The 15,186-nt window shown below is 42.2% G+C and overlaps 1 protein-coding gene across 1 annotated transcript in view; it reads left to right on the top strand.

Annotated features, from left to right (window-relative positions):
- Positions 1-15,186, top strand: part of MND1 (meiotic nuclear divisions 1) — a 37,842-nt gene extending 22,656 nt beyond the window's left edge. The window contains exons 5-8 of the mRNA XM_048510128.1: positions 5,388-5,462; positions 5,986-6,100; positions 13,869-13,913; positions 14,973-15,186. Of these exons, the coding sequence (XP_048366085.1) occupies positions 5,388-5,462; positions 5,986-6,100; positions 13,869-13,913; positions 14,973-15,079 (342 nt within the window). The 3' untranslated portion in view covers positions 15,080-15,186. The remainder of the gene's footprint in view (positions 1-5,387; positions 5,463-5,985; positions 6,101-13,868; positions 13,914-14,972) is intronic.

Genomic DNA, 15,186 nt, shown 5'->3' with positions numbered 1-15,186 from the left:
AAATCCATGGACTCTAACGCCATTGCTCCGTAGCTTTGGTGGTCAAACAGCAAGAGCCATGCATTGGACAATTATGCAGCCACGGGCCGCCTCCCTTCCTTGCATCATCTAGCTTATGTATTGTTTATCAATGTTTATTGTTTCCATTTATGCCTTGCCCCATTTATGCCCTTTGGAGCCGACCTCCAAAGGAATCCTTGAGTACTATAACCCAACTGATCGTTGAAGTTATTGCATGCCCTGATTTTAGAAGTTATGTTATTTGTTGTTGTTGCATCCCCGATCATCTTTCTGCTGGGACTCTCTGCTGTCTCAGCCGCCTTACCATCGTCCTGCCTCAGGCTCCGCCCTGGGGGCCCAGGCGCCGCCGCCGCTCCGCCCCTCCCTTCGGCCCCTCTTGCCGGAGCGATGCGGTTGCCCTTCCCGAGGCAGAGTATGTTTCCCTCGCGACCTCCCTCGTGGGAATCCCCGGACTTGTTTCCTGTAACGCCAAGACTATCGGCCGTTCTGGCCTGCACCCTTACGAAGTCCATCAACTCCACCTCGACTGCTTTGGATGCTCTGGCCTCCGAGCAGCAAGAGCTTCATCAAGCGACCTTAGACAATCATGCCGCTATTGATTGTTTGCTATTGTTGATTCATATGAAAGTGCGTGAGTTTGCAAGATACTGTGTTGCTGTTCAAATTCTGCATTGGTTTAATTGTATGCCCTATTGTCGGAACTTGCCTTGCTCAATGTATTTCTAATATTGCCTGTAACGTGTGTAAGAAACCCTTTGACTTCCCCTTATGTCGCAACCAAGTTCTCATGTTGCACAAGCAGCTCGATCAGCTCGGGCAGAGTGCTGTGGAGGCGAGCGTCCCCCTGAGGCATCCCAACCAATTCGGCTTCCTTCCTAAAACGTAAAAAAGGAGGAGATGTAGGGATGAGCTGCTGACCCAGCAGCACCATAGGCAGAGCGCTGGCATGCTGGCCCAACTACGGCCTTCTGGTCGCACCCGCTCCCCCATCCCCCCCCCGGTGAGTCACAGGTCATGAACTACCTGGCTCACAGCCACCAGGTGTCCCAGACAAAGGGATAATTGGGCCCTTGCCCCCAGGTGTGGATTAGGCCCAGACACGGACGCTTCCTCCCGCACGTACCAGCCCGATGAGATCATGCATCACCTGATGGTCTCCCGTTCTCCCGCTCTCCCGGCCTCCCGCCGATCCACCCCTTTGCCCGCCCCCAGAGAATCCCTAATAAAAGGTGCCAGGAACTAGCACGCGGCAGAGTTGCCAGGATCACGGACCCCCGCGCTCCCGCTGCTGGCTCTCTCCACCAGATGATATCTCCGCGTCTCGTCTCGTTCTTACGGTGACTCCGCGTGCACGACTACAAGATTCTCCTTTTAAATCCACCTTAAAGGGAGAATCTGGGGTCCCCAGTTTAAACAACATTGAAAGTGATGCTATTTTGGGGTGGATTCTTTCCCACCCTGAAACAGCATCCCTTTCAATGTTAAAACTGGGGAACTCAGATTCTCCCTCTAAATCCATGCCGAAGGGAGTGGATTTAATCATCATCATCATCATCATCATCATCATCATCTTTATTAGGCATTGAGAGGAAAGAAGGAAGAAAGAAAGAAAACAAGCATTGGCAGGAAGGGGGTGGATTTAAAAAGAGAATCTGGGGAAATTTAGGGTGTGCCTGCTGTCAGGGGTGCAATTATTAAGATAGCAGCACCAAAATTTCAGGGTATCTTCATGAGAGCCTATTGATGATACCACCCAGGTTTGGTGAAGTTTGATTCTGGGGGTCCAAAGTTATGGACCCTTTGGTCCAAAGCCCCCCTGAACCAAACTTCACAAACTTGGGGGGTGTCATCAAAGTTATGGTGTAGCCCCCATCTCCTATTAGCTCCCATTGGAAACAATGGGGAATGGGGGCACTCCCTTTGGGAGTCCATAAGCACTTGGGAGTCCTTAGCACTGAGGCCTGAACAAGTAGTTAGGCATAATATCAACCTGACTTTGGCCCATTCCGCACAAGCCATAAAGACTGGCATGAGGCATGAGGCCTAAACCAAACCTCACCAAACATGGGTCTCCTGAAAAATCCCTGAAATTTCCGTGCTGCTAGCCTAAAAATTACGCCCACTGCAGGGCAAAAATGGAAAAAACGCTGAAAATACAAAAAAATCCCACAAACGAACCTGCATTTTTGGCGCCCACCACAAGGGGGTGCCCTGGGCAACTGCCCACTTTGCCCAATGTAGGAATGCCTCTGAATTTCAGTATGGCTCTATGCCATGTTTGAAAATATTTGTAGAGCTATAATTGGAAAGGTTTTCAATTATGTCCTTTTGGATGTCTTTCTAGACAGCGCTTAGATAAAAATGTGCTTTTGCATATCCAGCACCACAGTCGTAAATACACTTACTTGAAAGGAAGAGCAATAATTTTATTACAGTGTAGTTCCAAGTTCTATATCCCTTTCTGTTACATCATTCAAGCTGTATAAGGTTGGTTAAAACACCTAAACTTAGGATCTGTAGGGCTAGTATCCAAGAAACATTTTTTTTGTTTGACTGGAAGAAAGGAAAACAGCTCTGTAAAAAATGTTCCTGTCCTTTTGAGTGGCTTTACCATAAAAGGCCACGTGGCTTGATAGGGAGTATTTGCCTGTGAGTCAACAGAACCTTAGCAATGCAGCTTGGTGATATGTTGTAAACTGTTTTCATTCTTGTGCTGGAAGACTGAATGTGAAAAATACTTTGTAAGCAGACATTTCAAAGGCCTTAGAAACACAGTGCAACTACCCACCCAATACATTATGCAGTATAGGCATGGTATGATGCTAATAATTCAGCTGGCAATTCAGGAGCACATAAGGTGTGTTCAGCCAAACCTGTTTTCTTTTTTCTTAATGAGTTATTTCCGTCCAGTGGGACTGACTTTTAAATAAACCTGTGTTGTACTGTTACAAGCTTATTAGTAGGTGTATTTTTAAAGGCACATATTTTAAGAGTAGATAGGGTATTGGGAAAGAATCTAAAGAGAATGAGGGGGGAGGACAGGAAGGGCAGCAGCCAAAGCAAGTGTTTATCTTCATAAAATGTAAGGAAGAGGGGGCATTGTTGGAATGGATAATCAAATGATGTTTTCAAGGGTAATAGAAAAACTCTTTGCTTGACCTACTTGGTGCCATCTTTTTGCAATACTGCAAGCATTTGTGCTATCACCTCAATACATAACATAGATCAAAATCTGTTAAGCTTTTACTGCTATCAAGTATGATCACCGATGGATGTGAGAGACGACCTTGCCATAAAGATTCTGTCTCCCTGACCAATTCATCAGTCACATCTTTATTAGTCGAGCTCATAAGACAGAGATGCTCTTGGTTGTAGTTCCCATCTTGTTGCCAGAGTGCCTTGCCTGAACTGACTGGGCTGGCATTGACATTGGTATTGTAATCCCCAGGCTGGTAGTCATAGAGACTTTAACATCCAGGCTGTGGCTGTGCTGACTGGAGACGCAAAGGATGTGGCTGTCATTACAGCATGGGTCTGTCTTAGCACTGAGGCCTGAACAAGTAGTTAGGCATAATATCAACCTGACTTTGGCCCATTCCGCACAAGCCATAAAGACTGGCATGAGGCCAGTAAAAACGCCATTGTGGGGGAGGACTTCACACAGCAGCCACAGCTGGAGCAAAGCTGCAACAGCCCACCTCCAGCACAACCGTGTTTTTCTGACTCGCAGAATGAGCAAGTCTTTTGAAAAATGGCAGCGTCCACCCAGTGCCGAGCAAACCGCACCAGGTAGATGACAACATTTTTCCCGCACTGCTTTAGTTCCCCTCTTATCTCCTCTCCACTGCCGCCGCTCTGCAGACACCAGGGGACATGGTTCCTGGTCTCTGACCCTATAGGTGTAGCCATGGCCATGGGGGCATGTCCCCTGGTATCTGCAGAGCGGCGGCAGTCAAGAGGAGGTAAGAGGGGAACTAAAGAGGGGGGGAGCGTGCAAAGTTGGGCTGCAGGGGCACCAGAACCATTTGCACGACAGCGTGCAAACGCCCCCGGGAACTGCACCGGCATCAAGTATCCTGGTGCACCGCCACTCCTGCGGCCCGTGCAGAATGGGCCTTTGTCTGCAGTGCATAAGATTGAAGATAGCCACCATGGAGAGATCATTATCTGGTAGACTTTAGTCTAGTGGTCACACAGAATATATGCAGGGCTAGGAGTCAACTAGAATGATCCAGCACTGGAGAAAATTGGGATCCAGATAGCTTTCAAATATTTTTCTAACGTATTTATAGCTATTGTGGCTGGCATTTGTATTCATGAATTAATGAACCTCTGAAACTGAGACATCACATGTACAATAGATGTTCCGCAAGGGCCCACTTTGTACTCTGCTGTGGGCCTTCTGGGACTTCTAGTTGGGAAACAGGATGCTCGAGGGGAGGGGCTATGGCTTAGACAGTCACGGATTCAATCCTCAGCATCTTCAGCAAGACCTCTACCAGAAACCCTGCGGAACTATTGCTGGTCTGAGTAGTGACCTTGGGCCTTTCCCCACTTACGTTTTGCAGCGCGCTACTCTGAGCGCGAGCGATTTCCGCCCGGGGTCATGTTCCTCACTGCCCCGGGGCAGTCATAAGGTGCCGTTTTCTTCAGCGTCAGAAATGACGCGTGCTGAAGGGACGTTAGAGCGCAGAGTCGGGGCTGCTGCGTTGTCGCCGCCCGGACTCGTGGGGAGCACCGCTGGACCATGCGCTATTTGGGGGCAGTAGCGCGCAGCGAACGGTAGGTGGGGAAAGGGCCCACGATGGTCTGATCCAATAGAAGGCGGCATCATTTGTGTGTGCATGTAGACTGAGATAGACTGTTAGTCTGATTCTGCAGGGTTCATGTAAGCCTATCTTTTGCTATCAGCCTGAAAACAGGTTTGCCCCATTTCTGGCTGCCTGTGAGAACAAAGGCTATATTTCCATGGTACACTGACCACAACCATTCTACATCTGAAGAGGTAATCGGAGGCCCTTGGGTGTGTTTCTGCCATTTAATGTTATAGAAAAATATGAATTATGCTTGTAGAAATGCATTTTTCTGTGAAGCACCTTTTAGCTTTTCTGTTTGTTATTGTGTTATGTGCACAGCTAGTTAACCCCCCTTTTTAGTGATCTTTCTCTCAGGGTATTCACACAAAAGAGTTACAGTCCTCTACTTAAAAATTTTGAGAATAGAGAAATTTACATAACAATTATATCTTGGTTAGATCCTTCTTTATTGAAGAAGAATAGGTCTATTTTAAGTTCTTTAAGATTTCTTAAAATGAAAAATTATAAGGTTGAAGTCAAGTGCAATGACAAAGTGTTGTCTTCCTTCAGTTAGCAGAGTATACCCAGAAGAAAGAAAGTTTACAGGAAAACATTGAGAAATCAAAAATTGGGCGCCAAAATACTGTAAGTGTTTACTAATTTCTACAAAAACTCTAATCTGAAAACTTCTGGATATTATTGAAATTGCATGGACAAGGTGATATGTTTTGCAATCCATTCATTATAAGACAGAGTTCACTGACATTGGCACATTCTCCGGAGGGGAGGGGGGGCGGTGCAGAAGCCTGTCGAAACTGTTCGGGTTTTCTGTTTTTGCATTTGAAATCAAGTGGGGGGGCGGGGAGTGCAAGCTACTTTTGTATCGCCACATTGCCACTAATTATGCAGGGAAATAATCTGCTGATTCTAGTAAATATGCAATACCGAAATTTAGGATCAATATAATACTGGAACAAACTACTTCTGTATCCTGCTCTTATGATCCCATATATGACTGGTTTGCAGCGTGTCCTGTGGATCAATACCTTTAACTACAGGTGTGGTGCTGTAGTTTTAGAAGCATATTGCAACAGTGTCGTGTAGCATTGTAGTTGCTTCTGTTTAAATAATGTTGAATTTGAAAGGATTCTTTAAATTATGATTCTAGGCAGAACGTGCTGCACTAACAAAGGAACTTACTGCCCTTCGACAGAAGAAAGACCAACTAAAGTTGGAAATAGAAACATACAAAGAATGTGATCCAGATGTTATTGAAGAAATCCGTAAGTTTGTCCAAAATTGTTTTAACATGTTGCATGTTACACAGCATTCTTTAGTCCATGCATAACTCTTGACAATGAGCTTTAGGGAAGGTTGAATAGTGAAGGCCGCTGTCTTTAAACTTAATTATTTGTGGTTGATAACAGAATATCTGATTTGTGGAAGAATGGCCAACCACAATGTTAATTTAATTATCAGCATTAATTTTGGAAGTGCTTTTGGAAAAGTGCATGAGAATATTAAATGTTCTTCAGCCAAATGATGAAGTGGTTAGAGTTCTGGATTTAGATACAGATCTATTCCCTCTCTCTCTCTCCCCACCTCGTTTGTGGAAGTTACTGGATTGTTGGGCATTCATTGTTTTTCAGTCTAGTCTTCTTCAGAGGTTTGTTGTGAAGATGAAATGTAGCCTCTGAACTCTGGGAAGAGTTCGCAGCTAATCATCATAAGGCATAACTAAATTGGAATGCTACAAATTCAGTGTAATTAGTTGTTCGTCCAATTACAGTCTGAGTGAGTTTGCTCTCTAGCGTGCTTCTTAAAGCCTCATTCTGGTAGCAGCCTTGTGCAGTGTGTTGTTATATGCCTTTTCCATTTTTTCCCTTTATATTATAGGCCTGTCTCTTGCTCAGAATCTCAGATATGCCAATGACACTTGCCAAAATAGCATATTTTACACAGAAATGTTATGTATTTATGAGAGCTTCCTTACCCACCATTATCAGTGGGATGGTGTAGGGCATCTGAAGTGCCAGAGTGCTTCAGATGGCCATGCCAGCAGGGGCTGATGGGAATTGTAGTCCATGAAGCCCCAGAGTTGGACACCTCTGGTGTAAGGTAAACTAAGTACTTGTGCTGTTAACATCTGGATATCAAAAAGTATGAGAGGCACTCATTTTAAAATACATTGTGTTAGTTGATCGAGAGTGTGCCTGTTACTTTTGCTTTTGAGTGAGAGCTGCTTCCTTAGCATTGCCTTTTGGGGGTGCAAAAAGCCAGATTTTGGTAACTGTTTCGTCCTCAGTTAAATCCTTTCAACAATTTAGTTGTATCCATTATGTAAGCTTTGACTCCACTAGGAGGCTTTCTGAAAAATTAAGGAAATGTATTAACAAATTCTTCAGGTGCCTTTGCACTCAAGAATAATGCAGAATTTTTTTTAACAGACTACTGTATGGCCATGCCTCTTCTATAGAACAGCACTGTTAAAACAGTAGGTCTTTGTGAGCCTTTTTTATTTTTTAGCAAAGTCTGTCGAGTCCCATCAGTGCAGGCTCCCCTGTCCCTTATGGAAAGGTCAGACTGTCAGATCTCATCAGTACATAAGTACTGTCTCTCCGAAAAGTGTCTGATAGGGTTTGTCAGGACTAAGTAACAAAAGACTTCTGTCAACTCCACACAAATACATTGTCTACAACTGTGTACCCGGCTTAGTTGTACTGCCCAGCAGTGCCCATACTCTATTGACCTCTTTGGTTTTTGTTTGATAAAAGAGCTTTTGCTTGTTACTCAGCTCCCCAGTCAGCAGTTGAAGATTTATTGTGAATTTTTGGCTTGTTTTTTTGAACATTTTTTTTTCTCACAGCCGCTCCCAATCATTTCGATGTAGCCCCCTCTCAGGTTTGTTACATGGACAATAGAATGCCATGGGCAGAGCAACTCCTCTTGAGGATCTCATATTAGCAAAACAATTTGGGTAACTGGCTTTGCTTCCTGGAACATCAGAAAACTGATTGGTGGTGTGGGGGGAACATTTCTTCATTCATCCTGTAGAGAGCAACTCAACAGTTGAATGGCTGCTGATGTGGGCATTCTACGATCCACCGCACAACTTATTTGTTTAGGAAAATTCTGTGCAGCCTCCCCAGATTCCACAAGCGCTCTCTGCAGCTGCGACAATTAAGTTACAAAAGATAGAAGTTGGTTAAATCATTGAAGCCAGATTAGGAGTTCCAGTATTTAGTAGATGAACATTTTGGGGTGATCTATATATTTCCCATAAGTATAGCATTTTGTAAACGTTTGAATATATTTGCCTGGTTTGACTTCCATATTCGTACATTAGAACTTGACTATTTTGGTTATGAATTTTAGAATGGGGCTGGGTGAAGGGCCTGTGGCTCGGTGGCAGAACACCTGCTTTGCACGAAGAAGGTTCCAGGTTCAATCCCCATGTCCAGTTAAAGGACCGGGAGCTAAGGGATATGAAGGACCTCTGCCTGAGATCCTGGAGAACTGCTACCAATCAGATTGCAAATGCCTTAGCAGACCAGATGCTCAGGAGCAGCAGCAGCAGAAGGCCATTGCTTTCACATCCTGCATGTGAGCTCCCAAAGGCACCTGGTGGGCCACTGCGAATAGCAGAATGCTGGACTAGATGGACTCTGGTCTGATCCAGCAGGCTAGTTCTTATGAACAGATAATACTGACGTTCGTAGACCAATGGTCTGATTCAATATAAGAAAGTTACACTTTTTCATGTGAGAGAGAACCATACCACATACAAAGTTGATATTGGTGCTTTCCAGATTAATTTCTAGTACTGTACTCAGCAGTCAATAGTCAAAGTCCGTTGTTATGCCTATTTACAGCATATTTGTATAAGGGATGTGTAATCCAAAGGAGAACAAGAAAAATATATGAAGCAAATGAACCAGGATCTCAAGGGCATGATCCAAACCTGATCATGGAACAAGTTGGAATGATTACACAAGTACCTCAGACTTACCTCATCAAACAAACAAAAGGTTGATTTCTCCCAGGCTGGGAGGGAGGTGGATTAAGTTAGAAGCCTTCTGATTGGTACTGGGGGTGGGCAGTGAAGAGCTGCAACCAAGAGCAATTGTTGCTGTGGGAAGTTTTCTGAATAAGGAGAACAGGAAGATGGGTTGGAGAAAAATCCTGGCAATAGAGGGATGTTTTTGTTGGCAAAATTAATTTACCATGCACTGTTTTAAAGATACCCATCCGTGACGTCTTTCTAATATTGGATGAACTAATTCCATCAAACTGTATGATAGATTCCTGCAGCCTGATGGCTCTTGTGGGCCCAAGCTGCTTGTTTTGTAAGTTTAGCTGCTTTTTCTGTCTTAGTATATTTGATGCTTTTCTCAAGGTCAAGAGTTTAACGTTCTTGTTTTTCAGAAGGCTCCATTCATACCATTTCATTGCAACTGGTCTAAAAAGATAAAAATTCTAAAGATATCAGGCAGGATCCAGATAATATTTTTCCATCAATCAAACAAAACTTTGCTGCATCTCCACTCCTAGTGCATCCCACTGATCTCTACAAAGTGCTGTTCTTGGGAGGTAGGAGACCCTGAGGTAGAACATTAGGTTATGCTTGGAAAAGGGGAATTAGAAGGAATGCAAATTCAGTCTGGTTTCAGGCCAAAGTGTGAGAATGTTTTATGCTGGACATTGAAATGGGAGCAGGCAAAAGTCCTGTCTGTAAAATCCTCAGTGAACAGCTTCATCAAAAGGGGGTGGTGGTGGTGCTGAAAGGGTCCATGGAAATGGCACACGACTGCGCTGGTGCATTACTGTGTCCCTGGCACTTTCCCCAGCAGAGGGGGCAGATGCACCAGCAGCACCACATCCCAAAGCCCTGCTGCTGCAAAGCCCAGAAATTTGGGCCACAGTCAAGGACGTAGGTAAGGGGGGGGGGGGTTGGGTTCACACACACCCATTACATGTCCGAAGCTCCGCCCCCCATTTCTGGGGGTTTTTTGTATTTTTTAGTGTTTTTTGTTTTTTGTCTGCAGGGGGCGTAGTTTTTAGGGTAGAAGCACCAAAATTTCAGGAATTTGTTGAGATACTCTCCTGATGATACCACCCAGGTTTGGTGAGGTTTGTTTCTGGGGATCCAAAGTTTGGACTCCCAAAGGGGGTGCCCCCACACCCCATTGTTTCCAATGGAAGCTAATTGAAGATGGGGGCTACACCTTTGAGGGTCCATAACTTTGGACCCCCTGAACCACACTTCACCAAACCTGGGTAATATCATCAGGAGAGTCTCCTAAAGATACCCTGAAAGTTTGGTGCTGCTAGTTTAACAATTGCACCCCTGACAGCAGGCACCCCCCAAATTTCCCCAGATTCTCCTTTTAAATCCACCCCCTTCAGCATGGATTTAAAGGGAGAATCTGAGGTCCCCAGTTTAGACATTGAAAGTGATGCGGTTTTAGGGTGGGGGATAATTCAATGTTGTTTTAACTGGCGACCCCAGATTCTCCCTTTAAGGTGGATTTAAAAGGAGAATCTGGGCTCCTACTCTTCCATACCTCTAAAATGGCAACTGTGTAAACTTGATTAAAACTCAAGTGTCTGTTAGTGCATTGACTAGACTTCCAATGTATTTCTTTTCTTTTTTAATCAAAGCCTTCCTGTGAAACTTTTACTTTAAAAAAAGATTTTCTACCTGGATATTTTGGATGCAAAATCTTACCAAGTACTTTTGTAGTAAAATGGTCTTAGTTCTCTTTGCCTATACACAAGGCTTATGCACAATTGTATATTTTACTGTGAGTCACTTGGCCACTCACACAGTATTTTCTCCAGTTCATAATTCTAAATACAAATTAATATAACAAAGATCGAGGCACTCAAGGGATCTGTAGTGTCATAGGCTGCTAAAAATGGTGAGTTTATTTTATGCCTACTTGGAAACACACAAAATGTTGGCAGTATCTTTTTTATTATTGTAGAAAGATTATCTACTGCTCCTTTTTATGCCACAGAATTCAACAAGGCAGAATCCCATTTCCCTTTCTGTTGAAGTGATTTTTAAACAAACAAACAGACCAAAAAAACAACAACCCTAAATGCACTTTGCTCAGGAGGATAACTTCACATAAGCTGTATGTTCGTGTTGCTCACTGAAGTCTTTGGTATTGAGTAATTTACACTAACTCTCCTTATGTGTATATAACAGCAATCAATTTTGTGTGTTAAGTAAGCCTTGTCTGCAATTCAAACTTTATATTACAATGAACTTTTTATGTTGCTTTAATTTCTTAGCATCTCTATAGACAAGCTTTATGTTGTGCATGACCACTGCCAAAAAAATAAAGCTAGGCAAGCACCAGCAAGACAAAGGGGTGTGTCTGGGTATGAGAACTATGACAGCTCTTTCAGTGTTTCAGCATGGGAATGTCTTACTTTGTGTGGTTCCAGAAGGGTAAAGGACATCTGAAAAAAAATTGTTTGCTTTGTAAAATGTTCATAATTCTTCACTCTATTTATAGACCAGCACAAGACCATGTTTTAAGGGATACATTTGGCATGTATTAGAGTAAACCAAAGTATATCTTTTTAAAAACTTTTCATTATGCTTGATACTTCCTCTTACAACTGGCAAATCCAAGTTATAACAAAGTTGCAAAAGCTTTTATGGAAGGAACAGTTGCTATCATTAGTTTGGGAATGATTCACATGGTGCTGGTCACTGTCAGGGATTTAAAAAAACACCAGTAATGTTGTGATCTGCACCACAGATGAGTTTACTAGCCAAATTTATCACAATTGAAGGTGACCTGATCTCAGGATTAGTTTATTGTTGAGGCAAATGGCCCAATCTTGTGAATTTTCTGCCAGCTGAAAACAATTGAGCTGCAGAAGTGCAAATAAAACAAGGAGCAGATTGGAAAACCAAGGGAATGGGTCAAACACAATGGCTACAGGTAAAATAAGCTGCATTCTTCTTTCCTAGGAGTAAGCCTTATAGAATAAAATGGGACTTACAACAGTCTGGGACTCCTCTCCCAATTCCCAATTTCTGGAATGACAGCCCTGAGACTAGAATGACAGTTCCTGAATTGGAATGAGCCCTTTCCCCTCCATACAACTTCTGAGCAGGTCTACACAGCTGCCACTTTCCTTTTATTGAATAGACTTACTCTCGAAGAAGGATTACATCCTTATTCTGCTTACAGAGACCATATTTGACTCATTCCCATGTTTTTTCCTTAGGAATTGTTCTCAAGTCAGCATGCATAGATTTGCAGTGTGCAGCTTTTGTTAGTCAGGGTTATTAGAGTTATGTTTAGGAAAGAAAAAAACAAAACTAACTGGGTGGTATTGCATAGTGGTCGCACAGGGTGTCCTTTTCCCTACTTTTAACCAATGAAGATGGGATTGTAGCTGAGGTGGGATCTTTTCCAGGGTGTTTTGGTCAACCAGATCTTTCTTTAAACTGGTCTCTTTAGATGAAAGACACAGCCTCATTACTACACTGGTAGACTGTATATTAAACCCAGCTCCTTATTGGAAATCCATTCCAAGGTTTATGGATAACTGTAACCTTTATTCTGAGTTCCTTTACAAAACAGCTAAGTTGTAAACAGTAAAACCATGCTGGCTGCTATATTCAGAATTCATTAAGAGAATTCATGAGAATAACAAAAAGGTAGAATTTACTTTAATTCAGTTTGGAAGATAGATTTAAACATGGTTTCCAAAAAAATAATTGTATTTGACTCTGTGCAGTAGTGAAAGTGTATTGTTACAGGCAACATGTGTGCCTTAAATTGAAGTGTGTGTCAGTGCTAATATGCTTTTGTGTAGTGCCTTCCCACCCACAAACTCCTGGGAAGTTGATTGCAGCTGATGATTACAAGGAGATCCAAATTCCCAGGAGTTCAAGGATACCTCATGTGAAGTGCCCCATGAGTGAGTTCTCTAAACAAAAATGTACAGGATATTTTAAAGCAAGGTGTCAAACATTCTAACTTTTCCCATCTTGTCATTTTCTTAGAAATTTGTCACTATGTGACTACAGTGCGAACCTATGAATTCCTTTCTTTTAAAACTGACAGCACTGTTTTGTAGCTATATCACAAAGCTAATTCAGATGTTTGTGATGATGTATCAGAAGATGCAGTAGAAATTCAGTGGTTCTCAACCTAATGCCGCGACCCTTTAATACAGTTCCTCATGTTGTGGTGACCCCCAACCCTAACATTTATCCATTTTACAAATGGAGAACACTGATGCAGAGAGTCTTAGGCGATCCCTGCGAAAGGGTTGTTCGACCCCCAAGTGGGCCCTGACCCACAGGTTGAGAACCACTGCAGTAGATATTACTCTGCTACAGGGTATATGATACAAAGTAGGTCTTTTGTATTATGGCAGTGGGGTGGGAGGAACAGTAGAGCTATGCTAGTGCATGAATGCTGCAGAAACCCCATCTGTGTTCATTGTCATTTTTGTTTTCTGTAGCTGGGGATAGGTTTGTGGCATATCTGCAGTTGCAAAGCTGATTTTTTTCTTTTTCAGAATAGATCTTCAAAACACTGCTTCACTTATTTAGAAAACTGTGTATGGGACATATCTTTTTCTGCATGTGTCACCTATTGTTGTTTCATTGTTTTCTACTCATGCGGTAGCATGTTCTTCATTATATCCACACTGTGTGTCATGCCCATCATGATATGCGCATGCAGTTCGGTAATCCTAGTTCCTTGCTCATTTAAAGTCTCGTCATATTGGTTATATTGATCAATATTGTGCTTATTACATGTTTGTTTGTATGGCCTATTATCAGTTTACATATTGATTTACTTTGAGTTTCAGGTAGAAAGGTGGACTGTAAATACAATCAATAAAAATAAATATGAAGATTGGTTGAACATTAGCTAGAGTAGAAAACATCTCCGAGCTGATATAAAAATGTGTTCTATATGTTCACAAAAATGAAGTTTTTAAGATAACCTCTTTAGCAATATGATCCAGTTTTTGCTTGTTTTGATTTTTTCTTTTCTTTTTTTCCAGGACAAGCAAATAAAGTAGCCAAGGAAGCAGCCAACAGATGGACTGGTGTGTTCTTTATATTCCTGAGCAGTATTCTTGCCCCTTCCTTGAGCCCAAATAAATCCAACAGAAGAAGCCACAAATTCATAAGCCTTTTGAATTTTTATATTTTTGCCATAGTGCAAGTTCTACCCTAGCCTTTCATGAAACATACCATTGGCAAAAACAAATACCTAGATAGGTAAAACAAAATCCATTACTATAAGCTAATTGTACTGCTCTCAGCAGAAACCTTAGCCATTACCAAGGGGATAATTATCATTTTATCCAGATATAAGCCACAACATATATTAAATTCCTGCCTATAGGTAAAGAATGAACTAGCAAACCACCTGAATTTAAGCCTTGAGGACATAATAGCTACTTTTAAAAAACTATAATTGTACAGTAGGTTTCACTTCCCACCTCATGGCAAACTGTTCACCTCATGTAGTCCAAAGTTGGCACACGTGCTACCAGCTATTTAGGGTTAGTTAATTTGTGTGACAAGCTAACGATCGCAGCTACCTCATGTGAGTGCTTGCCATGAGCTACACAGTTTTCAAGTATGAATCGGCTACTATTTGCTTTGATTTTAAATATAAGTAAAATATGAAAGAATGGGAAATAGGTATTATAGTCACTAAGTTTTGTAAAGTAGTTATTCTTTCTCATTGTGGTTCCACGTTATGTCATTTTAAGAATAGTATATGTGTTTAACAAATAATCAGAGGCTAGTCTACACACTGCCTTATCTGTGCCATCACCTTTGCCTGGTGATTTTCCACCACTGCTGTAAGGTATGGCACAAGTTACCGTGGGCCTTCTCCCTGTGGTTTGGAGCGTTTCCAAGCTCCAGCTTCCCTATTAGAGATTTGGCCGTATCGAGGAACATATTTTACGATGACCAGATTTTACGATGGAGAGTAGAAATAGATTGCCAAGTGGATGTCATGTGCACACTGGTTATTCTTTAGAATTCTAATAGTTTAAATAATGAAAAAAATCACTTAATACTTTCCAGATCCTTATTTCTTGAAAGCAGACTCTTCTTTTAATGAACAAGCTTCTTCACTTTGTCCACAGATAACATCTTTTCAGTAAAATCTTGGGCCAAAAGGAAGTTTGGATTTGAAGACAGCAAAATTAACAAAACATTTGGTATTCCAGAAGATTTTGACTACGTTGACTAAAAGTGGTTCGTAAAGATGGCAAATAATACCATTCAAATGACTTTGCTTTTATTGTAGTTTCTTTTCTTTTTTTCTATTGGAAAATAAATCTGGAAGTATATTTTCAA

The sequence above is a fragment of the Sphaerodactylus townsendi genome, linkage group LG10 (assembly GCF_021028975.2).
Source record: "Sphaerodactylus townsendi isolate TG3544 linkage group LG10, MPM_Stown_v2.3, whole genome shotgun sequence".
In the NCBI taxonomy this organism is placed as follows: Eukaryota; Metazoa; Chordata; class Lepidosauria; order Squamata; family Sphaerodactylidae; genus Sphaerodactylus; species Sphaerodactylus townsendi.
This window is presented reverse-complemented; position numbering and strand designations above follow the sequence as displayed.